Source organism: Ooceraea biroi, chromosome 7, assembly GCF_003672135.1.
Source record: "Ooceraea biroi isolate clonal line C1 chromosome 7, Obir_v5.4, whole genome shotgun sequence".
Classification (NCBI taxonomy): Eukaryota; Metazoa; Arthropoda; class Insecta; order Hymenoptera; family Formicidae; genus Ooceraea; species Ooceraea biroi.
The window spans coordinates 10,805,567-10,832,139 of record NC_039512.1 but is presented as its reverse complement, the minus strand read 5'-3'; the positions used below and the strand labels follow the sequence as shown (position 1 = coordinate 10,832,139).

General features: G+C 39.3%; 1 protein-coding gene across 4 annotated transcripts; it reads right to left on the bottom strand.

Annotated features, from left to right (window-relative positions):
• Positions 1-7,791: 7,791 nt before the first annotated feature.
• LOC105279880 (D(2) dopamine receptor) lies at positions 7,792-26,097 on the bottom strand. Of its 4 annotated transcripts, XM_011339977.3 has the most exons (10): positions 25,822-26,097; positions 23,717-24,200; positions 19,158-19,268; positions 17,754-18,177; positions 16,841-17,129; positions 11,696-11,920; positions 10,147-10,489; positions 8,913-9,119; positions 8,499-8,795; positions 7,792-8,172 (listed from the first exon to the last, which is right to left on the bottom strand). In XM_011339977.3, the coding sequence occupies exons 4-10, from the start codon at positions 18,072-18,074 to the stop codon at positions 7,929-7,931; spliced, it is 1,926 nt and encodes a 641-aa protein (XP_011338279.1). In that variant the 5' UTR covers positions 18,075-18,177; positions 19,158-19,268; positions 23,717-24,200; positions 25,822-26,097; the 3' UTR covers positions 7,792-7,928. The 4 variants fall into 4 exon arrangements, with proteins under 4 accessions (XP_011338279.1, XP_019887356.1, XP_011338278.1 ...); XM_020031797.2 differs by lacking the exon at positions 19,158-19,268 and having other exon boundaries at positions 23,717-24,222; XM_011339976.3 differs by lacking the exon at positions 19,158-19,268.
• Between the last annotated feature and the right edge of the window lie 476 nt (positions 26,098-26,573).

Genomic DNA, 26,573 nt, shown 5'->3' with positions numbered 1-26,573 from the left:
AAGGGGCGACCCTCCCTTGCTTATCGTCGAGATATCATCGCGTTGATTATTCTCTGTGCCGAAAAGATCTTGATCTTCAAAGGACTCGAACCGAAAGATTGAAATTGTTGGTTAGTAACTTCCGAAACTTTTGCAAGTTTGTTATGTCATAGAGTGAGTGTACAGCGATTTCGTAGTGTGTATTTTGTAGTGGGAGTGTGAAACGTGTAACATCGCGGGAACAGGTGCTATTTCATTTGGTGTAGCATTACAGGATCAAGTTTCGGGATCGTTTTTGGGAAACGAAGCCCCAAACAAAGTTTATCCCGCATTTTCATTCCAACAGGAATGATAATTCTTTCAACTTTGCAACGTGTCACGCTTGCCATTAAACCGTTGCGATGATTGCGATAATCTGTGAACGCGATTTCGCGCTATCACATCAATTATAATTTATTACTGGTATTACAATAATTTATCGCACGCGTATTGTACGACAGCTTATCGCACTTGCAAGTAATCTCGAGCAATTAATGCAGAATCATCGGGACCGTTTCGCTCCTGTAAATCGTTGAACGGACTTTTAAATCTCCCGTCTTAATGTGACTTCAGCCCTGTGAAATCCACAGGGTGGAGCACCTCGGCCGAGGCCACAGCGTGTAATTATTTTAATTCTCCGGTCGCGGCTGTCATGTTTAAATTACCCCTTTTGCCTCTTGCGCTCGCGCAAAAGGTTACAGCGTGGCGGTCCCGCTGCGAGACCGCGAGACCGAACAGACGCGGCAAAGCACGAAAGGAAATAGGCTGGGAGGTAATTGGGATGATGGGTCATACTCGGATTGATCGATCATTCTGCGGCCTCGCCGTCACGTGAGCCTTGCTGCCGAAACGAAGCCATTGTTCTGTGAACGGGAATAATATCATGGCGCGCTCAAATTCGACATCGGGCTGCCCTGATCCTCCGGCTGCCCGCCTCCTCTTACCCCTTTATGGCCTTTTTTCGGTCTCTCGTGGAAGAATTCTAATGAATGGCGCGCGCCCCTATCGCTCCGCTTCCCCCGCCGTCTCCCTCTTTGTGAAATATCCGTTCGTTTTAATTAAAGAATTCTATCTGTCTTAATCTCCCTCCCCCGTAAATTGGTTTTTGGAATCTACAATAGAGTTTTAGAGCGGGGAGAGAGAAAGAGAGAGAGAGAGAGAGAGAAGGTTGAAAAAAGTTGGGAAAATTTAGGGTGAGAATTTCAGGTGCTCCGAAAGTTGGAAGAAGCTTGTTATACAACTTGTTGAACTGCGTTTTATTTGCTAACGTTAAAACTGGATCACGTTATATCATTACTGCAGTATTATCACGTGGAATGCAACTGTATAAATTGTATGCTCGTTTCACCTATTGTTGCTAGAATCGGAAATGCCGAGGCCGAAAGATACGAGCGTCGAAAAACTGAATTTTCACGAAATGTTTGCTCTCTGAATGTTTCAGAGTTTCGCATTTCTGACGCGGTGAATTTTTAATTTACTACATGCGAACGGTGAACTTACATAAAACTTCACAGCGGCGCGCATCCGGTTGATAATTTCAAATGACGGTGTTCAGGTGAGGTGCCAGCCATAACAAATTTTTGCCGGAGTGGCTTAATGACCCGCTCGATTTTTAATTTTCCGTCGCGGTCGCGCGCGGTCAGTCACGGTGTAACACCTCGCTTCTCTCTCACTTTGTTACGCGTTGCTGGAAATGGAGATCCTCGGGTTAACGAGCTTCCGTGCGTTACCTATCACTTTTATCCCACGCGATTTCGCGGCCCGGTTAATCCCCGAGATATACGGGGTGTGCCGGGCGCACCGCGCCGCCTTCACAAACCACATATCGCCTGCAATCCCTTTATCGTCACGGAAGAATCTGATTTTCTCCCTTACGGAAACAAGAGAAAACAATCGAAATGTCAACACGTTCCTTTCAACACGGAGCTTCCAAGCCATGTGTGATGTAAAATAATGGGCTTTTCGAGATTCCAATTTCGAAATTGCGGGCGAACGAGGCGGGCATAAAATTCTAATTTCCTTGCCATTCATTTAAAACACAATATGATTTTCCGCAGAATTTTTTTAACACGAGGATTTAAAGAAACATTTAACGCGGAGAATTAAAACCTCGGCAAATTGCGAAATAGATTGACTCACGATTACTCGAGGAATCCCTGCGTAAAAGATAACTTCGATACATTTGGGTCACCTCGTGTATGCCCTATATGGAAATAAATCGACCTTTTTCACGCGGCGCCGCGTAATTAGCATGCCGTCATTTTTAAATCTGGAATGATATTTGCTCCTGAAAGGCAGCGATACCGTTGAAAGTCACATCTGCCTGTTTTTCTTTGTTTTTCGAGAGAGAACGTAACAAACGCATCAATGCTGAAAATGAATCTTTAAATACGGCTGTGATTTCTTTCACCCCGCATTTCTATCACGCGCGTTTTCATCGCGATTTTTTATTATCTAAAGAAATTGTATATAAAAATCCATCTCCGAATATTCGTTCGATGTGATTTTTTGAAAGACGCGACTCTTCGCTCGTTCCGACGACGCCGTGACGACGTCGTTCGATCATTTTTGACGAGCACATCGTCGCGCCGCGTCCTGAAGCATCCTCGCGGCGATCCGAAAATCGCAAATTGCAAACTGCGACACCGGCACCGTAATGGAGGTACCGTGTTCGTCGTTATACCATTTCCTCCAGAAAGCGTTAAACTTACTTATGAGCATTACGCGTGGAGCCGTCGCACGGAACTCGATGAATTTCACGACGATGCGAAACGTTTCCCAGTTTAGACGAGATCTCGAGAATTACGCGCGCGCGCGACGTGTGCTCGGTTTTGCATAAGCATGCTAACAACGATGAATCCTTAAACGCATCCTGCGTCGTAAGTGCGTCGCTTCGCTCAAATTCCATTTTTACAATTTTCTATATTGTATTAAGCGTATTATGCAACACTTTCAGCTTTTTATCCATGGCTCTAGAGAAGTTTCTTCTAGAGAAGAAGATTTAAGATTCAAATATGTTGCCGTCCTCTTTCGTAGCTTTATAAGTGTAAAGTAATGATGTTCAAGTTTTCGTGTGACGATTGAATTATTCTTTATATACTATGAAGATAAAATGAAAATTATTAACAATAAAATCTCGCATGCTCTAATAGATGTATAAAATAATTTTTTACAGTTTTTTTTCGATATTGTGGATACTATGATATTTTTAACGCATATGTGTGTTAAAAAAGAGTGAAGCGGGATTCGGTCACGAATAAATTGTTGCAACCCTTAACTCTATTTGGCAGATAATTATATTTATTTATTGAGTTAATACGGAGAGGTTCAGTTCCAATTTAAAAGTTAAATAAAATCATAAAGAAAACAAGATTAAGCGTGCATTTGCAATACTCTCTCTTTCAATAATTCCCAGAATGGCCGCTCAATTTTAACTTTCAATATTCCATCGTCACTAGCTCTCGAAAAGATATCGGCGCTCCTAAAATTAGGTACTTTCCATTGTACACTTATAAATATTTAGCAGCTTCTAAAAGGTTCATCATGAAACAGTCGCTTTAACGATTTCACAAAAGAGAGTGGAAAATAAATATGACGTGACCTAAACTTCGGTACTTTACAAGCAATGAGTCTTACAGTACTTTTGGCATCCTACTCAACTTTTTAGTGAACCAGAATTTTGAATTAAATTTGCGAATATTTTTCAAATTAATTATCAGATATTATAATCTTGAAAGTGCTGTTTCTCAGTAGACTAAAGAAAAAAGATATTGTAGGAGCGCACAAAATTTCTAAAGTTACGCGAAACTAAGGCAGAAGCTAAAGACTAAAAAGTCCATAAAGTAAAGTAGGGTGTCTCCTCGAAGTGAATATATTTGAGAAAAGCATGTAATTTCTTAAACCTCTTGGCCTTTCTTACTATATTTATATTCTCTCAGCAATTGTTGTAATTTCAAAAACAAATTCGTCTACTTCGTTATTGCTCGACAAGATAGGAACATCATGATGTTATAACAGATAATAATACGCTGACATATATAAAATATATAATAAACGAGAAGACTATGTACCATTGTCGAGTTTGAATTCAACAATTATTTAGTATAATTGCTTACAAATTGTTAATGTTACACTGTTGTACTAAAATCATCTACTCAAAGAAACTAATATGATGCATACATACGTATATTAAATATGAAATTATTTTAACTGGACGGAACGCTCTTGGCTTTCAATTTTCGACTTGCGATTCACCGGAAGCTCGCTGTCAGTCATATTCGCCATCTGTCGCGTTTTTATTGAAACTCATAAGATTCGCATTAGCGCGATGATATTCTCAAATACATTTAGGTCGTTCCGGCTTTCATGCAGAGCTGTTTGTTCCGGGCACAAAGGCCGGAGTGCTTTTACCCTAATTACATAAGCTTAATGAAGGAATAAAATCAGCGGTGAGTGAAAGAGGCCCCAAAAGGCAACGTTCAACTGACAAATTTCCAAACGGGGTTACGAGGTCCGAATTTTTCCGGCTTTTTACACCCTGGGGGTGAGGATTATATGAGGTTGCAACTTCGCCTCCGTCGACCAGTCACGAATCGTATCTCGAAATTCCCATTTCGGAATTCGCATTATCACAGCGGGCTTATCTACGGATTCGCTTTTAGAAATATTGATGGACGCTGAATCATATTTCCGATACCGGAAATAAAATTCGGGATTCGATTTTGTGTATCGAAAATTTCATGGAGTTCTCCCATTTGTCGCGTTTTCATTTCACGTATCGGATTATTAGCCCCCAAAACAAATATTTTTGCCCGAGTGAAATTTACGTTTTTCGCCGGAAATCGAGAACCGGAAACTGACGATCGGCTTTCTCGGTGTTTATTCGATTTCGTTTCGTTCCGCTCATTTTATTTACTTATTCGACTGTTGTTTATCAATCTTATACATTTGCTATTTTATTAATTCTGACCTATTCCGCGTTGCTTTACTCACATGATTAAAATTGATTTTTTTCTACTTCTTTTGCTGGAAAAATATTCTTTTATTACAATAGCTTAATTTTACATTCTATTGTGAACATTTTGTTACAAGCTTCTGCAAACTGATTGTTACAAAGGCAAAGGTAGCGCACAAACTTTGCCACGCAAAACCGCTCCCGCGGCAAATAACCCAACTATGTTGTCGAATCGACAAATGAAAATTCTTTCCAACTTAGCCAATTACGATTCCGACCGAGGATCGCGGATTATAATAATCGTTCGTCTTATTCTTGCCAACTGGGTCGAACAGCTGCCGTGTTCAGTAAGCTCGTGTTCGCGAGGTGTGTTTTGAGAAAAGCAGAGTGTATTTACATAGTAACATTATTCTCATGACTTTTAATTAATGTATGTGGTCCTAAATATATTTTCAAATGTACTCTGCACATTATACAAACACTCGAAATATTTTTGTAATCGGTGAATGTAAAATTGTTATTATAACATAATCAATAATTGGAATTTTTAAAAAGTGAGTTTAATTTGTTTGTCATATTAGTTTCCCTTAATTTTTAATAGTTTACTTAGATTTCCTCATCGAGATAAAATTTATGTATGTTTTTTTAACATACACAAATTTTAACTGACGAATTGCCTGATAAATAGTGAGACATTTATCAAATTTATTTTTGGAAGTCCTGACGATGAAAGCTTGATTAATGTCTCGATGCTGGTATCGATTAAATAATCGATTAAATGTTTTTCTAATTGGTCAGAATTCTTTTTACGATTAGGTTGCATTTAATAAATAAGAGATGATATGGACAACTCTTCCGTTTTATCGACAGGTCATTTTTATTGTCGATAAATCTTATCTTGGAAACAGCGAAATAGCAAATGCGACGATATCGTGTTGCTGTCGTCATCTGACGAAATCTAAAAAAATATTAGGATCATTGTTATGTATCATATTAGGGTTTGTCTCTTGAATGTGCATGTAGTTCCTTCAAGCATTTTCCTGCTGAGGGTAAATGCAAAGAAAATTACTCTCATGTCGATAAAACTGATTTTAAATTTACTAGAACGATTAAACAACAAGAGCAAATATCAGCTGTTGATTATTCTGTTTAATTATTATGCGTTAAAAGGAAAAGTAAAATTATCAACCGCAGATGAATTGATTTTCCTCGAGCTTTTGTTAGGTGTCAGCTCTGATACAATTTTGTGTATTATAATACAATAGAACAATATGCAGAGTATGGATGGAAAAAGTATCTTTTGAATTCGAAACAGTTGATGATTACAACACTCGATCAATCGATTGTTAAAGTTTCCAACGCGTTGCAGAACATTTTAATTAATTCTGAACTGTAATTGCCAATTATTATTACATGCTAAACATTAAATACTAAACATCCGTGGTCCATGAAATTTATGTTGTGAACAATTCGATATTTACGAAAAAAATTGTAATAAAAGACATACAGGGTGAGGCACCTAAAACAGGCCACCTAAATATCTCGGCTGTTATTGGTGATAGAAAAAAATGTGTCTGACCAAACTTGCATGGTTTCGAGGGACACGTAATTTGTTCTAAATAGTTTTTTATTAGGTGGACGCGTAGAGGTCATATGAAGGTCAACTTCATTTTTTTAAATGGTATAATATGTTTTTTTTACGTACCATCTAGTAGAGCGTTTGAAGATGCGCACATTGATCTACGGCTCAAAATCATTCAAGGTTACTGAAGGCCAACTGCAAGGGAAAATAATTTACTTTATATTGCCTAGAGTTCTCTGCTATTAAAAATACTGTAAACTCAGAAATGAAAAAGTTCTAGCCCTTAGAAATTTTTTCTTTTTCCGCGAAGTTCTGAGTTGTTGTTATCATTATTTTTTATATTGCCTAGAGTTCTCTGCTATTGAAAATACCGTAAATTCAGAAATGAAACAGTTCTAGCCGTTAGAAATTTTTTCTTTTCCGAGAAGTTCTGAGTTGATGATATCATTATTTTTTATATTGCCTAGAGTTCTCTGTTATTGAAAATACCGTAAACTCAGAAATGAAAAAGTTCTAGCACTTAGAAATTTTAGCCTTCAGTGACCTTGAATGATTTTGACCCGTAGATCAATGTGCGCATCTTCAAACGCTCCACTAAGATGGTACGTAAAAAAACATCATACCATTTAAAAAAACGAAGTTGACCGTCATATGACCTCTACGCGTCCACCTAATAAAAAATTATTTAGAACAAATTATGTGTCCCTCGAAACTATACAAGTTTGGTCTGACACATTTTTTTCTATCACCAATAACAGCCGAGATATTGAGGTGGCCTGTTTTAGGTACCTCACCCTGTATATGGCTTCCAATGCATCCAATTTAAATTGTCAGAAAATATTCTTGTGCGACTTGGACTTGAGATAATGATGAAGTTTGAGCCGAAATAGCAATATTGTTTTATTTTACTGCATACATGGAGGTATCTCTAGAGATTCAATTTCTAACATACCATTAAATAATTTTAGAAAACTGACACAGTACTCAACAAGATTACTTTATGGATCTCGGCGATCGATAAAGTAATACGATACACAACGAGTATAAAGCCTCGCTCTGTCACTCTTAAGCCCAAGTTTCGAGAGAGAAATGAATTGTGTCAGTCAACATATAAATAATTAAACTTTAGATTAAAGTTGGAGGAATTAGTTTCTCTACTTTGATTAATTTTAAAAAATGAAAGGATTTGCAGGGCATAATAACGAGAGATTTCCAAGGAGCAAAGAACAATTATATGTACTTACATTTATGTAGAACAAAATTTATTTACATTCTATGTACATTGATTTTACAACTATTGTCGCTAAGGTTGTAGTTTCACTGAAGGATGCAGCAGCCGCGTTGTGCAGCGTGATTTCTCGGTTAATCTTTCGATTAATGATCACTCTCATCGCGTTCGTGAACCAGAAAGGTGTCTTGATAGAGTGAACTCGGTGTCCGATGCATCATCGTCATGAACGAGCTTCCTGACGCTGGCGTCGGTGTCGGATTCGATGTCGGAGTCAGTAAGGGTGTACCCTGCAGGCTGATGGCCAGTGGAAGAGCACTCGACGTGCAAAGACCTACTGCTCCCCTTCCGCTCTCGTTGGTCGCACGATATCTTAAAGGCCTTGCGGACCTAAAAGAATAATTTGAATAATCTTTATGAATGAGAAAGAAATTTATTTAACAGTTATTAGATAAATTTTTGTAGCATAAGTAAATCAATCTGTTTACTCAAAAAGTAAATTTAAATATCCGTTTTATTAAAAATTACTGATAGATAAATATTTTTTTACGATATGAATGTAAACGTAACTAAATGTAAATATGCAGTTTAAATTATCGGTGCAAATGTAAAGTAAACTTGCTTCTATTTTTATTGTAAAACTGGAGCTTAGCACTTGATGAAATACGTTTTAGAGTATTTACAATATTCCGAGCAAAGAATGGCCGGTGCATTACCTCGAGCATTTGCACTTCAGCAAACGAATGAATGCACCGCGGAAAGTCCTGTTGAAGATGGTATAGATGATTGGATTGATTGTCGAGGACACGTAACCCAGCCAGAGAAACGTGTCCACTACGTGTCTGGGCACGGGACACGTGGGACACGCCGCGAAGAAGATATTAAGCAGGAAGAACGGCGCCCAGCACAACACGAACGTGAAGAACACCAGTCCTAGAACCTTGCTCGCCTTCTGTTCAGTCGCGACCGCGTTTGCGGCGCAAGATCTCTTTTTCGTTCGTCCCACTAGAAACCTGTGGAAGAATACCAATACCAATATCAATTTTCGTGAATATCGATTTTTCAATTTCTTGTTACACACGAGAGAAAGAAGAAGAAGAAAAAGGAGAAGAAGAAGAAGACAATTTCACCTGAGGTTCATGGTGGTCGGTGTAACATTCAGTTGTAGTTTGAGGGCCCTCAGGGTAAAGTTCCGTGTCTCACGTGCGATGTTCTCCGGTGTTTGGGTCGCCTGATCCACTTTCGACTTGAGCCGAGATCCTGCGGCGGCACTTCCGGCACCGTTCATCGCCAACCTCAACTGCGGCAGGACCTTTTTCGCACCCCCGCATTTATCGCTGTTCCGATAATCAAACAAAGTTTCCTAACTTCTCTGGAACTCATTTGCAGTACCACGTTCTCGAAAAACAAGTCTCTCTTTTTATCAAGGCCATGTTACATTTTGCACAATTAATTTGATTAATAAAAGTCTCTTATGACAAGTTCTAACGATTGCATTATTTAAATATCATTTTTTTAAGGGATAAAATAGATATCTGGATATAATATAATAATATAATGAGATCTTTTTATTGCGCGTTTACAATTGAAATTATTAATTTTCATTAATGTTAACTTTGAATAATTATATGCGTTTATGTATACAATGTGATATCTTGTATAAAGTTCGTGTAAAGATTACGATAGCGCATGCTGTTTAGCGTATTATATATTTATCTTCTAATTTTGTGGCAATCCAGTGATGATGCTGAACGGCGCGCAGATTGCCGAGAATTTGCAATTAAAAATTGACATGTTGATGAAGAAAGTTCGGATCGTATTAATTTGCGGCTCGGGCTCGGCTGTGTTGCGTCGTGACGCCTGATTTAAGATTCATAGACTCGCGTCGCGTTGATATCAGCAATATTGCATGCGCGATCTGGCTGCATGAAACAGAGCGATGAAAAGAGCTTGATAATCAGCAAGTTTACATTGCGAAAATAAATGCAGTACTAATCGCGATCTTTGATCGTTGTAAATTAAATCTCTTACATCACTTAGCAGAATTTCATTTCTCTTTTGTAGAAAAGAGCAATTACACTACAAAGAAGAATTTACGTGAAGAAAACTGCAATTATGTTATGTTTCAACATTTACTTTTGCACGTGTTTAGGCCATATATAACAAATATATATATTGATATATATATATATATTGATTTCAGATAAATAACAATTAAGTCATGCTGTAATTTAATTATATGCAACTATATAAATTACAGTTTTGTTATCTTTATTGTAAATTATATCATAATTTAACTGCATATCAAAGTAATAACAATTATAATCATTGCAAAAAGTGAAAATCCTTGTCTCGAATTCTCACCTCTCCTTTTCCCTGTTGCAACCGGAAGTGCGAGCCTGTCTGGTGCAAGTGGAGGATCTCGCGGCAGTGGTTGTGACGGTCGTGGTAGACGACGATGACGACGCTGTTGACGATGTTTTTGCAGATGCGTATCTGCCTCCCAGTCGGCGGAATTGTTCGCCCTCCGAGTGTTCAGCCGCGAACCGCGCTTTTTTGCGAAGCAACTGCACCGTCAGCACGTAGGTCGCCACCATAACGATCATGGGGATGTAGAATGCGACTAGTGAACCAAACACGAAAAATGCCCGGTTGTTGATGACGCATACCCCCGGCCGTGGCATGATATTCGAGGGGTTGATTATGCCTGAAACAACAATCGTCGAGTCGATGTGCCTCGATCAGCCTCTTCCTCGATTAGTCGCCGTCGAGTGAAGCTCTCGATCATCCGTCAAGCTTCGTGAGACACCCCCGAAGTCTAGCACCCTCATTCTGTATTCTCTCTCTCTCTCTCTCTCTCTCTGTCGGTCTGTCTGTTCGAGAGTTGATTCTTTACTATGTAATCATTGTGTTCTTGCATTTGACTCGAGAGAAATTGAATTGAAGGAAATATTGCTTCGTGAAATATTATAACAATTGTTTCGAAGAGAGATTGCACCTCGCGGATCTTTGAAAATAATCTCCTATAGACCTATATTATCGCCAGATTAATGCATGATTAAATTCATGTAGTCAACTGTCTCAAGAGAATAAAGAGACGGGTTCAAGTATATTTCAATATATTTGTACAATTCGATTAATCAGAATTTTCGCAAAGCTGCTTTGCATAATAAGGAGTGAAAGACATGGAGAAGATATTCCTCGAATATCGATTAGGGCGGGAATCGAGAACGTAATCGCTTTGATAAATATACGTTATGTCACGAAAAAGCATCACTCCGTGTCGCTGCGCCAGGTTTTTGCTTTTTATCTCGAGGTATGAAAGCTGTCTGTAAAAATTCGGAATCTTCTATTGATCCGCCGCTCATAAGCCATATTTTAACATCCATATTTTCTCCTATTTCACAAAACTATAAAACGAAGATATACAAAATTTTGTTACCTCGAGCGATAAGAATCAACGAAAAAATATCAATATAATTTAATTTAATTAATATTTAATAATTTACTTTAATATTTATTTTATTTCTATTACCTGTATGTAATTACGTAATGTTACATATATTTCGACAAAATAAAATTCATATAAAATACAGACATAACACTAACGACCCATTTCAGACGATTCAATATGTACGATTTTGAAAGAAAACTATTTATAAGTCAAAGAGAATCATAAATTCAACGCGTAGACAAATGCTTATGAGCGATGCAAGATATTTTTCTCTTCGAGTGCGTTTCTCTCCAGGAGTCGTTTGTCGACGCGCTTTCCACGCGTTTTCATGGCGCTCGCATTCGTCCGTTTTATGAGATACGTGCCGAGTTCATATCGGAGCACTTTCCAGATAGACAGACGGGGAAACAGAGAGATAGGGAGAAACAGAGACAGTCGCTGATACGTGAGGTAATTTACCTAACACCGTGATGGAGCTGGAGACGAGCATAGCCAACAGCCAGACCGCGGCAATCTTGAAGCCCACCACTCGTTTCGTAGACGTGTGACGTGTCCTGAGCGGATTACGGATACCCAGGTAACGACCCAACGAGATGAAGCACATGTGCATTATGCTTGCCGAACACGCTAGCACATCGCATGTCACGTATACGTTGCACCATGCCACGCTGAACGGCCAATATCCTGAAAATTCGAACATCCAAAGAGCTCGGGCCTGCTCCTCGAGAAGGTGTCGCGTTTCCTACCCCCTTCGCTCGTCACGACACGTCCCAGACGATCTATTATATTCACGGTGAAATTCAAGAGACTCCCCCTCAGTGTTCTCACATTCCGTATTTTTTAAGGAGCGATACAGCCCGCGCGCGTCGCCGAGCTCGTCAACGTCCACCAAATACCGTAACTTTAGTTTTTTCTGTCAGTTTGTGTATGATTAATAATCGTTATCGTAAAATTATATTAAAATTGTATCGAGCTACGTGATAGCTTGGTTCTTCGCATTCCATTGGAGTCCATTGGCGTCCGCTCGCAGTTGAACAAGGGATGGGATTCCACACGCGATCATCCATCCGCAGCCCTTGAAACCAAAGCCCTCTTCTTTTATTCTCCTTTTTATCCTTCCCTCCTCTCTCATGGAATATTTTACGCGCGCGAGAAATTTCAGAAGAAAGGATTAATTAATAGCGTATCTCACAGGCTCCTTTTTTGCGGACTGCCCTTTTATCAGGACACGAGCGCGAACAGAGGAAGGATTCGAGCGGATCCGGATATCGCGCATGGATTTTTCTGCGACGAATTTTGTCGACCGCTTTTCCGGAAAATGATAATGGAAGGATAGGGGCGACGATAAGCTCGCAGTACGTGCGCGTGTTGCGTGTGTGCAATGCGGATAAAGACGCATTTGGAATGCGCGCGGGCGTGCAAAGAACGCGTGATGCGCGCGCACGTGATACCTACGCAATGAATGGATCACATCAAAAGGCGTCAAATGTCGGAAATGCGTTTACACAACCGTCATTTCGTGCACGCAGCTTCCGCGAGCTGCCGATATATTTTTGCCGCTTCAAAGATCTCGCGGAACCCGCCGAGCGTCGGCACGGTCTCAAGAATCGCGACGAATAATCCCGGCAGGTTGATCAGCAAACTTACGGACGGGAACTGATGATTAATTGACGGGAATTTACGATGATCGCGCTTCTGGTCGCAGAACGGCGAACTGTCTCAACTGCGATAGTGCGACGTCGATCACCACCGGCCATCATGTGGCTTTATCTATAAGTTTTACGATTCTGTTTTACAACGTGCCTCACATTTTATCAATTTGCCATTCCGCTAATTCTAATGCCGGAAGAAGCATTTGATACAAGCGTGAGAATTAAGATGACGCCGTTATTTCAAGACGCACTTCGCTTCTTTAATCCCCCTCTCATCGTGGATACCGATTCAATTAGACTAATTGACTTAATTGATCCGTCATGTAATCTAATGCGTTGCACTCGTTGGGAGAATTAAGGCGAGAGAAGCGGAACAGAATTTCCGAGGATGCATAGTAACCCCAAAAATTTGCATAGTTGCATTATATTAAGATCTTCCCGGAGACTACGTTGCCAGGAATTTCATTAGTAACAGATTAAAGTACGGCTTGATGAGCAGCTACGCTGCAATAAGGGCCTAAGTACACGCAGGAAGTACGCGACGGGCAGAAATAAAATTCGCAATCAGAATTTGACAAATTAATAACGGGAGTGCGCTGCGAACCGAAACGAGGGAAAAAAGGAGGACGACATAAGCGGATGAAACTCGAGTTAAAAAAAAATTGCAAAAGAAATTCGAACAAAACTAGAGGGCTGAATCATATCCCATTATTAAAACCTTTGCACGTTGGAACGCACGTAGTTCTATTCAGCCCGAACGGTCCAATAAGAGAGAAGCCCCAATTATTGTTATCATTATTAATTCCGCACGTATACCGTATTTTTAACTCTTTTTCAACAATAAAGTTTCGAGAGCGTCGGCGGTATGTATTGGGATGGCTTTGAGGGATATTCCGAGGGAGAGCAAGGGGAGAGGAGGAGGAGTATGCTCGCAGACGCGCCGAAAAAGAATTGGAATACAAAAAGGGGTGAGCCGATCGCTCGCGCTTGAAGGCACGAGCGTGCCGCTGAATACAAAATACTCCCGCATTGTTCTGAGATGGCAAATTCGCCATATTTCGGTCACAAAGGGTGCAACACGCGCCGATGCTCATCTCCGTAACAAGGTGGCATCGCGCGGCCGCGTTGTACGTGCGTACGTGCTTGCAATGTGCCACAGACAGCGTATCCTCGCACGAGAAGCATGGGAACAAATGTCGAAAATGAACCACGTGGTTTAATGAATGTAACGAGCTCCCGGCACTCCGGGGAGAACAGTGAGCTACACCTGCGCCGCCGATTTCGACACGTTTGTGCTGGTGAGAGCTGCCGACGAGACTTTGATTCCCTTTTGCTTTGAAGGGTTGCATATTAAAATAAACATTGATAATTAAGTAGTGAGATAAAATTCTAATGAACGTTTACGTGATGTTAAAATTAAATTGCGACGAGCAATTGGGGTGAATTTATTGTTATCAAGTGTTTAACACTTTAACACTTACATTAGTTAAGCTTTTAGCTTCTTTTTATCTGATACTATTAATTTATGTGTACGTTTTGTAATTATGAACGTTATTGCGGTAAATTAATTCTTATTAAGTATTCAACATTTACTATTATTCTCGTCTAATATTTTTATTTTATTATAAGAATACGTTTTTTGTAATTATAAACACTATTATTGTTCAAATATTAATCAGTGATTATAAGCATATTATAAAATATTTCCGTGTTGTATTTTTCTCCGCGATCGTTTATATAGGTAGCCACAAATTAATGATCGCTGTAATGTATGTATAATGTCATGATAATGTGTTGTATATAAATTAATAGTCTAATTACATTATCCAAGCTTAAGAGTATGCACACGGCGTGAATTTTGGGACGATTTATGATGGATAAGTGTCATCCAAGATAATCGTAGGCCGTCATTGAACCGACGTAGATTGGACACTTGAAAGTACTTAATGACCGTACGGGGTGCTTCGTTGCTCGCAGCAATTTCAGTTGAAACGCGAATTAATTAATGCCATGATCACAGCACTCTGTAATCGGATCAAGGACGCCGAAAATCATTAGACGTTATATCCTGTAACATCGACAAATGCTTGTTTACTAGTCCTCGAAATATTAAATCGTTTTTCATCATTCCCCTAACATTTTGGACATTTTCATGCGCGAAATATTTATTATGTAATAATTAAACATTTTCTACATAAAGAAGTATTGGTGGATTTTATTGACATCTGATTATTAAGAAATCTATCATTAATATTTCGCGTTTTTCAATTTTACATTTACTTTAAATTTATTGAGTTTAAAGTATTAAAATTAATTTATTTTATAATAACAGATTAAATTTATTTTTCACTTTTCTTCGCACGTTGCAATTTTGTGATAAAGCTCGCTTATGAAAGGCTTCAAACTTTCATAAGAAATTAAAAATACATACAATTTCCTTAAGTAACTAGAAACTCCGGGTGTCATAAATTCCAACGTCAAGAGTCTAAAGTTTCAACTGAAAAAAAATTTGGGATTTAAATCTGCGCGATTATAAAATCCGAGAATGTCAAAAGCGCTCAGCAGTTCCTACACTGTAATTTTAATGACACTGGACAAAGCCAAGAAATAAAATGTCACTCGCAAATATTTTTCCTTTCCAGTCTGACCGCGGGAAAACTGTATACTGAATTTATGTGAACTGCCAAATTTCGAAACAATCTCAGAAAAGAATTCCGCACGGGCGCTTTCGCTTTCGCGGCGCGGCGCATCCGCGAACCAGCGATCTAAAAACATTCGGGAACGATGAAGACACTTGACTCGATCGCCTCAGGCAGGCTCCGCATTAATGGCTTGACGAGATCGAATTGTGCGTTGATGTCTCCCCGGTTTTTAAGGCTTCCTGAGGCCGGAACGCGCCTGGAAATTACTCCTTCCAGGTCGTGGAGCAAAAGCTGTCTCGTTCGCGAGATAAACGAGAGCCACTACGATGAATCCGCTAATGCCTCCTCGCGTGTCGGCGTGTTCCACGTGAAGGATGAAGCACGGGCACGTGACGCGAAAACCCGCGGATAAAGTCGTTTCTCAAAGGGGTGGCGGGATGGGGACGAGGCTTCGTTACGACTGATCGTTTGTAAATTTCGTAAATCTAGAGGCGGAAGTTGCGAGTTATGATACCTCTCTTTGTCCAATATCTTTGTTGTAAATTAACGTTGATGATTCTTGCGCTCATTAATAAAGCGCATGAAATAAAAATAATTACATCACAGTAGAATTGAACTGCGTCCGTGTCTGCGTGCGATAGCAGAATCAAGCAGAATAAACAAACAATCTAGAGTTTAACCCAGATTTTTAGTTAAATGAATCCGTAAAGTTACGTTCCGAAGTTAACGAGCCCTAAGCGACGACGCAGATGCATTCTCTGATTTAATTAGCGTTAGCCCCGCGGGCTAATTTGCCCGGGTTACTAGGAAATTTCGCGGCGGTCAGCGCGGCGCGGAGACCGGAAGAGGCGCAAACCTCGGACGCACGACCTTCCACGCGAGTTCGTCTTCCGTTTCCAAGTTGTTCCGCGCTATATCACACCGACTTAAGTCCGAGATTGCATTACGTAGCGGAGCGTAATCCGATCGCACGCGCGCGTCGCTACGCAGGGCCTTCTAGATTCCGCTTCGGTGCGTCGCCGTTCCGCTGAAACGCGCGTCCATTATCCGCGCCATTCCGCAGGAAAAGCCGCAATTCTTCTCTGCCGAATTCTCTCGCTTTCTTCCTATTTTGCCTCGTTCTATGCGGCTATATATGGTCTTCGTTCACCATCGCGGAATTCGGAGAAGGCACTCGATGTTCCCGCGGTATTTGCGCTGCTCAACCCGCGTTATTCCGCGAGAGCAGATCTTTGGAGAATCAGGAAACCATTTCGAGATTAAGACCTGGAAATGGAAAGGAGGAGGAAGCGAGGAAACAACGTACTCACCCAGAAAGCCAGGTATGGCTCCCAGGGGCATGACGAAGAGGCTGACGAGGAGGTCGGCCATCGCCAGCGACAAGAGGAAGTAATTGGTCACGTTGTGGAGCCTTTTATCCAGTCCTACCGCCAGGCAGACCAATATGTTACCCAGTCCGCCGGCGGCTATAAAAACCGCCACGAACAGAAAGCTCCAGTCGAAGCGACGCGTCTTCGTCCCCGCTCCGATCCTGGATCGATGCGAGCAGGACACGGCCAAGTCATCGGCGATGCTGCCAGCCGGCGAACACTCCAAAATCTGTAACAGATGATGTACCATTGATGCTCCGATTGCGATTGCGTTACGCCATCGTCTTCGTGATGAGACGAATGGCTGGAGCTTGCAGGACGCTCCAAACGGAAAACGACAATTCCTAAACGTTATTATCTCGGGCTTGAAATATCGCTCTTTCTACTCGGGATGAAGATCGACGTGGCCATCTTCACGTGCAAATCGAGTAAATTTAGTTTCCTGTTCGACTGCTTAAACGTCTTTGCAGCGTAAGGTTCGAATCTTCAAAAGAAAGTTCTTTAAGTCCAAAAATATGAACATTATAGTTTTCCAATACTTGAGCTTGGATGCTCCGGAAATTTTAAGATACTATATTTTTAATCAAATTTATTAATTTTATAGATTTAAGTTATATAAATATTCTTATACAATTATTTGTAATTTATATCTACATATGAAATTTAATAAATGTAATAAATTTTGGTGTAAAATGTATAAATATTTTACTAGTATATCAATTTTCTACGAAACTTTGGAGAGACCTCGAAACTTTTGATTACTTTGGATCTTTGAAGTTATTCAAGAGAAACTTGAAAAATTTTCCTCTTTGAGCTTCGATGCTTCAATATCATGATTCTAAAGAAACCTTACCTCTTCCTCGAAAGACGTGGCGTTACAGTCCCTCGTTGGTATCCTGGACAGGAAGACACCCTCGATGCTCTCCAGGCCGTTGAGCAACAAGGACACGTTGACGTCGCATGTCGCGTAATCGCAGGGTGTACAGAAAAGGGTCAACGAGGGGGCGGTGAAGGTCCCCCTCTCGACCGTGGTGCAGAGATGGTCGAATCCGCCGGAACTGGTGCCGCACTCCCCGGCGCAGCCTAGAAGAGTGTCGTTGCAGAACACCTGGTGCAGCATCGTCGTCCAGTTGCTGGTGGCCCAGAACGTCAAATTGCCCTCCGGGGCCAGCATGACGAGCCTCCCAGGAGTTCTTCGGGATTAGTACCGGCAGTCACGATCGATAGCGTGCTCGTATGAGATCCTTGCGCCGACCGGACGTGCTTCTAAAAAGAAGCTGGGGAAGACAGTGTGAATTATCATTCTTACGAGAACTCCTTCGGGCTCTTTACGGAAATTTGATTAAACTTGGGAATTTTAGTTAAAAGGTCAAATTGACTAATTGTAAGTGGTGTTCCGCGGAAGTAGATCAATCGAGTCGATGATTTTAATATGTTTTAAATATAATTTTATTAGGAGTTCATCTCTTGCGAGATAAAGTACCTTTTGGCATGTTTTGAGATTCTGATACAATCTTGTCACGTGTACCGTACCGACGAGCGTGATCAGCTGATTAATCCACGTGGATAGGTGTTTTTTCCTCGACCGAACGTTAATATTTTTCATCACGTTTTTTGTTTGGGTATTGTGCAGATTGGAAATAGATATCTTTAGATAACTGAGACTTTATATCTTCAAATGGGACATTGTAGATCATTAATAACATATTATTGATTAGTTCGACTAATTGCCATATTGCAGAATATGACAAACATCATAATTAAAAGGTAAGTCCGCAGGTCAATCTGCATTAAATTTAATGACGCAAAAGCTCCGAGGAGTGAATATCCGGGAAAATCTGGAAATCTCCATGTCGAGCAATCTAAATCGACTTAGATCAATTCTTCTCAAATGCCATCGCAAGCAGTCCCAGTTTTAATTATCCGAGATCGATCAGGCTTTGTCATCGGTTTCTTTATCGTCAGAAATTCACAGCGATAACGACAGGGCAACGGAAGGCCACAGAGGTGACTGTTTGCGCGCTGATTACGGGTAGAATCTCGCGAACAAAGCCGGGGGCTCTTCTAAGCGATGAACAAAGGCCGAGATGTCGACTCGTAAACTATCGGGGACATCGATAAATGTGCAAGATCGGATGCGCGATTCCCTCCCTCCCTCATTTCGGATATTTAAAGTGACGGTTACAAAAATGCCGTTCCCTCTTGTGGGCCGCTATTTATTTGCTAGGACTCTGTCGGGTCGGATTAACTGACGTACCGGATATCGACAGTCTGCGTTCTCCACCTCGCGACAATGCTGATCCCCTAACAAATTGCTGCTTCGGCAAGTTTGCCTGTCAATGACGTATCCGGGAACGCCACGCGTTATCTGGAAACATCCGTTGTAAATTGCAACGGGAATCGAGACTGTGGAAATTCTCACCGAAAAATGAACTCTTTCTTATCTTAATCTTCGATCCAAGAATTTTCTTTTAGACAAATATAATATTAGACAATATAAAGTGTCACATCGATTAATTATGAATCCGGAATTAATAATTAAGATAAATCGTGAGAGATATTAGTACATTAATTAGCAAATAATAATGTTAAATATGATTAAAAATAAGAAAGTTTTATCCTTCTTATTACTCATCGAAATTGTAATTAAACTTTTTATAAATAAACTTTTAATCACGGTTACATAATTAATATATTAGGGCTGTAGAAAGTGATAAAGTGAAGAATTTTCTTCTTCGGAGAGTTTGTTCGTTTGGTATCAACAAGAATTTCTGTGCGATTCATATTATTCTATAATTAGCGTAATTTCTCAATTAGAACGGTAATCGCGATTGCAGAATTTTATGAGTAAAACCGGAAACCGATTTCCCGTCGGAGATGGAGGAATAGCTCTCAGCTTTCCACCGAGTTTATGCAGAAAGTTGATAACGATACATTAATACAAGTCATGAATAATAAAGTTGATGCAGTAAAACGGTGACGTAGTATTGCGGTGCGGTAAAGAGTGCGTCTTGAACTATTTATATCGAAAAGTCCGCACATAGCAATATTCTCCGCGTATAAAAATAAACGTAACTCGCATGCGAGCTTCATGTAACAACATATGTTACTCGAGCTTCATGTAACAACATATGTTACTCGTAAAGCCATATACATGCGCTGCCAAATATATCATGTCCTGTTTATCCAAAATAGTTAGTTTTCATCAATCCTTCACGGACGCATAGGAAAGCCCTAGAATAACCAAGAAATCTCGTAAAGTTCAGATGCAATTCCTAATAAATAACCAAACATTATTAGACGAAACACGTGATGCAACGAAGAAAATGTCAAGAACGCATATCAGTATCAACTTCTACTTTTTTAAAAATTATTAAAAATTTTATATTCGCATCATTTCTATTATTTTTATTATATTATAGATATTTATATTATAAGAAACGATGAAAAATAACCAGAATTATTAAATGCATAATAAAGCACGACAATTACTTTCATACCACCAAAGGAGATAGATAATCGCGCGATGCGATTTTCTCGAAGACCGCTTGAGAAAAAAGGAAACTAGAAAAATCAAGCGTTGAAGGTTGCTGAAAGAAGAGAAAAGTGTGCGCCACAAAGCTGTTATCGCCTGACAGCTGTTCCCGAAAGTCTTCGTGGGTGAATTTAATTTCGATACTGCATTCAGGCCGCACGCTTTTCGGTTTCACAAGAAGCCGAGAGGGTTGCGCCGGTGCACCCTAAGTAGCGCAATTCGCGAAAGTGCATCGACGAGCGCAGGGTCGAAAGTCGCATCGCACCGGCGGCGAGACGCACTCGCAGAAGCGAACGGTTAAATCATGCTCGCTCGGTAGATCGGGACCGGTGGGACTGTTGGGCGAAATACGGATGTAATTTATTAGCGGTCCTGCGATGGAAAGTGACGCGGCTTCACGGCATGACTACTGACGCCTCTAAGGCCAATGACAGCGCGTTCTGCCGCGCCATCGGCTGGAGAATAGTCAATCCATGACGAGAAGCCAGAAAAGATGAGTTTCGAATATGTTGTTTTGATTTATTTATTTGTTAATTAGTTAAATTATCGTGTTGTGCCACTAACTCGATTTTATTTTCAATTGTTATTTATTTATTAACAATCAGCCGAACGGCAACTATTATCTTTATTACGTTTTTGATATTAAATCAAGAGAGGACGAAAGAATTGAAAAGATGTAATCAGTTTTTCTCTTTGACACGAGCTGACAATTCATTTGTTGAATAATTAAATTTTGCATTATGCCGATATTATTGACTCTGATATTGTTGTCTGTTTATTAACAATTGTCAAATAATAGCTATTACGCTGAGTTATATTTGTTATGTTTGTATTTGTTAAACTAATCACGAAAAATGGCGAAAAACGGAAAAGAATCAATTTTAAAACGTTGTCAAATATTAAACATTCATCAGTTAATGATATTATCGTGTTCCGTCATTAAATTGATAGTTCTCGCTTTTTTAACTACTCGTTCATAACCACTATATAACCATATAACAATCATAATGTTTCTTAGAATATTTAACCACACATTCGTTTAAGCTTTTTTCTTATTTCAAGCTTATCCACGCGCTTCTCCGAAGTTTGTCATTTATTAAAAGTGGGGGATTAGAAATACTCGAGAAACGGTAAAAGCGTAAGTACTACGAATAATAAAATATGAAACTAAAAGAAACGGTATGAGATTATGCGATTATTTACATAAATTATTACATCTGCAAAATCCACTTAAAAATGGCAGGTTGAAATCGCGTTCTTTATGACCGTCAGTCCTTTATTTTTACCTGTTCTTTGTATCGTTCCAGTAAAATTTATTGATTTACCTCGAATCGGGTATCGCTGAATGTACAATGACATCTTCTCATTATCGATAAAGATAGCTATTTCCCTTTATTTTCCTAAAATCCGTCGCGAACGTTGGTCGATTGCAGCGCGCGGTAATCGCGACTGCACGCAATTATCATGAAAAATATTTATTCATCCCTTCTACAATTCCATTAGAATTTGTGGTGCAAAGAGTCGTTTGCGCCGCGCCAATGGTTCTCGTATAATTGCGATTGCCATTATCATCGAAAAATATTTGTCTTGCGAGCTCGCGCTTAAAATTTACCGCAAAAAGTGCACGACCGCCTCGACCGTAATTAGACAAGCATGTGTGTGACTGATTAATCAATTAATCAAGATGCAAATTCGCGTATCTGTCCAGTTCAACACGTTGTGTTGCATAAATATTACACATTCAACTGTTTATGCTTCTAAATTGCTATTGGTTCGTCGAATCCTTTAAATATTACAAATTCCCTGCGTCGTTTCGGCGACTACCGGAATTCCCGGATATCTTGGATAAATAATTAAGTTCATCCTACGTGGCGCTTTAGTAATCGATCCTCTTTAGGAGAATGACGCAAATTAATCGCGATTATTGAATGTTTCACGTTAATGTTTGAGGTAAAGAGGAAAAGAGAGGAAGAGAGGAAGAGAAAGCGAGAGAGAGAGAGAGAGAGAGAGAGAGAGAGAGAGAAAAATACAGAGCGAAAGGACGGATCCCGTGAAAAGGCCGATGGTAATCCAATTATTTCCGTTGTTGGTGGACAAAAAGCCGGAAATTATAATTGTAGCGTTATTCCCAGTGCTCTCTTATGGAAACAATCAATCAACAGTCCGTGTAATATCGAATGCAACACGCTCCTTTTTTCGTTTGCTTATATAGACATCAACTCTACAATAAATAAGGTAAAATGAGAGAAAGATACGGTAAATTGAAATAAAATAATGTAAAATAAAATAAAATCAGATTAAGTGAAATGGAATAAAGTAAAATAATGCGAAAAATGTAGGAAAATGAGAGACAGAAGTGGAAATGGAGAAAGATGAGTAACGTTCACGTGTTTCGTTATACGAGAAGCATTGCCGTATAGATTCTAAATACGTGAAACCTAACGAAATTGTTTGCTGTGAAAAAACTGAAATGTGCAAGACACTAAAGCAACAGGTCTCGACTGTTGGGAGTGCGACTCGCTAAAATGCCGGATTTCTGGCAAGTGCGAGTGGCTTACGAGAAAGCTCAAGGTGCCGCAATATCGCAACGAGATCGATAGCTACGTCGCCTCGATAAAGGGATCGCGATAATGTGAGCTCCACGCGGCTAATCGAGTTGCACCTACATAAGTGACGGCACTTAAAAATCACGTTCTCGATAAGAAGGCGAGAACTTTTTCCCTTCGCAGCTAAACGGAACACGCTTAGCATGCTTTAGCATCCTTCAGCGTCCTCCAACGGATTTTTATAATCCGACATCTCATTTCTTGCAGCTTCAGGATTTTTAGCTCGAACAGAAATTCCAATGAGATTCTAAAGATGCGAATGGAGAGATAACAATCTCAAAAATGATGAGTACGGAAGATATCCCTAGATATCTCTGACAATCGCATGTAATAAAGTACTTGCTCAAATGTTATTGTCCCTCTTTCTCTCTTTTCTCTCTTCACAAAGAAGAAAAGAAAATTATATTATATTACCTGCACATTACTTTTATATTTATACATATATTATATATAATTTTTTTTTTAACTATTTGATACTTATGAACTTATGTTATTTATGTATAATATTATATATTTATTAAATTTGAATATATATATATACATTTCTCATATTTTAATTTAATAAATTCGCGATTGAATAAATAAATCAAGTTCGCGATGAATAAAGCCTGTGAAATTCGATTTCGAGAAGTAACGGCATATCGCACTCGATCGACTTTGTATGACTGTACTTACTTTTCCAATTTCTGTCGCTCGCCCTGTCTCAACGCCATTGATGCTCTCGCTTTGTCGGTGCAGTTTGTTCATTGTCTGAACCCTGACAGCCGAAGACGCTTCTCACTTTCGTCGTGGAATTTTCACTTGGACTTCATATCGAATCGAGATTGCGAATTCGCTCTTCCCTCGACTCGTCTGACACCCACGGCAGCCGAAGAGACAAATGTTTATTCACTCGGGCCATCATCGCCCCCTCCCCAAGATCCTCTTCTTCGGTTCTGATTTATTAGACGTTAAAAGTCTATGAGCGATGTTACAAGGTAATTCCTCTCAGTCTGCACTCTTTAAGGAAGTTCGAGCGGAACAACTTCCGTCGAAAGTGCCGAGTAGAAGAAACCGTCGTAAGTCAGACAAGTGATCCACCGCACAAGGGATGAATCCGTCCAAAGTTTGGTGATCTATTCCGGCGACATTTTGTCTGCACCACAAATCGCACGCTTCTCTGTAATGTTATCGTTGCAAATCTTGACAAATTCGAGATTTATACACTTGCGGGCGAATTAATTGGAATTTAAAAATAAGATATTAAGAATTAATAATAATAAATATAAAATAGGTCCCAGGTAAAATAAGTTTTAAAGCTGATTTAAAGAATTGTTTTCATACGAAGACTTTTGTTTAGGACTTGCTTTAAAAGAAATTTAATAGATTTATTATAAACAATGTTTTAAAAAATGTTTTATTAAGAATATATTTTTCTTATTTAATTGACAATTTCTGTCACCATTATTATTTCAATAATTCATAGACTATAACGAAATGTAATTCTTGATAAGGTTTTAAAAATTGAAGAAATTTAGGACTAATGCATTTAGGACTAAATATACATATAACTACTACGATTTACACAATCTTAATGTTAATTAAAAGTTACTAAGTAAAGAAAATAATTTGATCTATAGAGTTAAATATAGAGTTAAAAGAGTATACATATAATTCTTGCTCAGAGATGTTCTGGACTTGAATTTCAAAGGTTCGCCTTAAAGTTGCGTTTGCGAAGAACACTATGAATTTATGCCATAGAATCTCGCAGCATTATGCGACTTCTCGATATCCAAGATGGATCACGGGCAGATCGGCTTTATTAAATCACAAGTGGCTCGCTCGATATTTGAATAGCAAAGTAGCGCGAATCCATCGACTTTTAAATATAAGCTGAGAAAACTCTGAGCTAGTTCCAATTGACAAGTTATTAAATATAAGAAATCGGAATCAGAACGTGTTGGAGAGAGAATTTCTTCTTTCAACCATTTGCAGCATAAATGGAAAAGTAGTAATACCATAAATAGAAATAAAATTAATCAGTGTGTTAAGTTTTTAATCAATTATCAAACAAATAATTGTAATATTTAATATGTTAATGTATGAAAGTTTATAAGAGATAAAATTAAAAATTAAAAATCAACAAAATACAATTTTTTATAGTCTTTTATATGCATCATTTTAAATAATTGCCTTGCCAAAATCTTTTCTGAATTTATATATAATTTAATTTAATTTTTAATTTACACGTAAAACGAAGTTTTTGTATCTTTCATAATACAGTATTTTCATTGATTTCTGACATATGAAAGTTTGAAAAGCTCAAATAAATGAACAAATTGGCATCGAGATATTGATGTGAGAATCGAAATATAATTAACAAGAGACATACACTATTTATACTTATCTCTTTTATTCATTGCACAAATAAACATAAAATTTGTATTGATTGTGTTAAAATTAAATTTTGTATCAAAACTATTGCTTTTGAATATTGCCTTTATAGTGACATTCAATTATTAAATTGTTCATAAAAGAATCCTTAAATTTAACTCAATATTAATTTTCTTTATAACACTTTTTTAAAAGAATAGATATATAGTTTTGTGCTAAGAACTAACTATTACATATAATACAAACAAATAACAACGTAACATCAAACATTGTAATATAGATCTGTATTTGTGCATATAAAAGTTCAAAAAGTTTGAACAGATTAACGAACCGACAAGAAAAATATTAAACGCAGAAGTAAAAAATCTGTAACATCCGTAACAGACGTATCTTCATATTTTACATACTCATGGCGCGCGAACGAGTGTCCACAAAGATTACTATGAGAATCGGCTAGAGGCCGGAGAAAACAACGTCTCTTTACGAGGACCGCTCGTCTCTGTGCTCATTAGTAATTTCCGGATCTTTCGATTTGCTTCACGGGGGTTCAGTCTTCGCGCGAAGCTGTCTCGCGATCGTACGAAACGGTGCGGTGACAAACGACAACCCAAAGCACGAAGTGCTCGCGCTCGAACCGCGCGGCTCATACTGACTGAAGAGGAAACCGAGGCTGCATGGCGAGATGAAAGGAGACGAAGCGGGACGGAAGCGAGGAGGCGCGCGACGCGCGCTAAAATTTGCGCGCCGTCCCTCTCGATGTACCTCTCGCCCTCCCTCCCTCCTTCCCTTTTCTTGTCACTCCTGTCTTACCGCAGGCGCGTTTTTTCCTTATTTTTCTTTCGTTTCCGCCTTTCTCTCCCTTCCCACTTCATCTCCCCAGAGCTCCACCCCTTTCTCATTATCGCCGACCTGTCCTTATTTCTTCCTCGCTGACCGATTTCTTCTTTTCTGCCACGTAATTCCGCCCCTTCGTGTCCTAGACGCTCGTCTTTCCGCTCGCTTTTTCTTCTTCTTTTTGTTTGTCTTTCCCTTACGTAATTTTTCGCACGGCGTGTATATTTGTAAAATCCGCAATTTGGAATTCGCAGCAGAGCATGACTGAATCTGAATAAAGTTTCCGCTCGAACGAAATGGCGAATTTACCTCGGGAGTTCTGCCC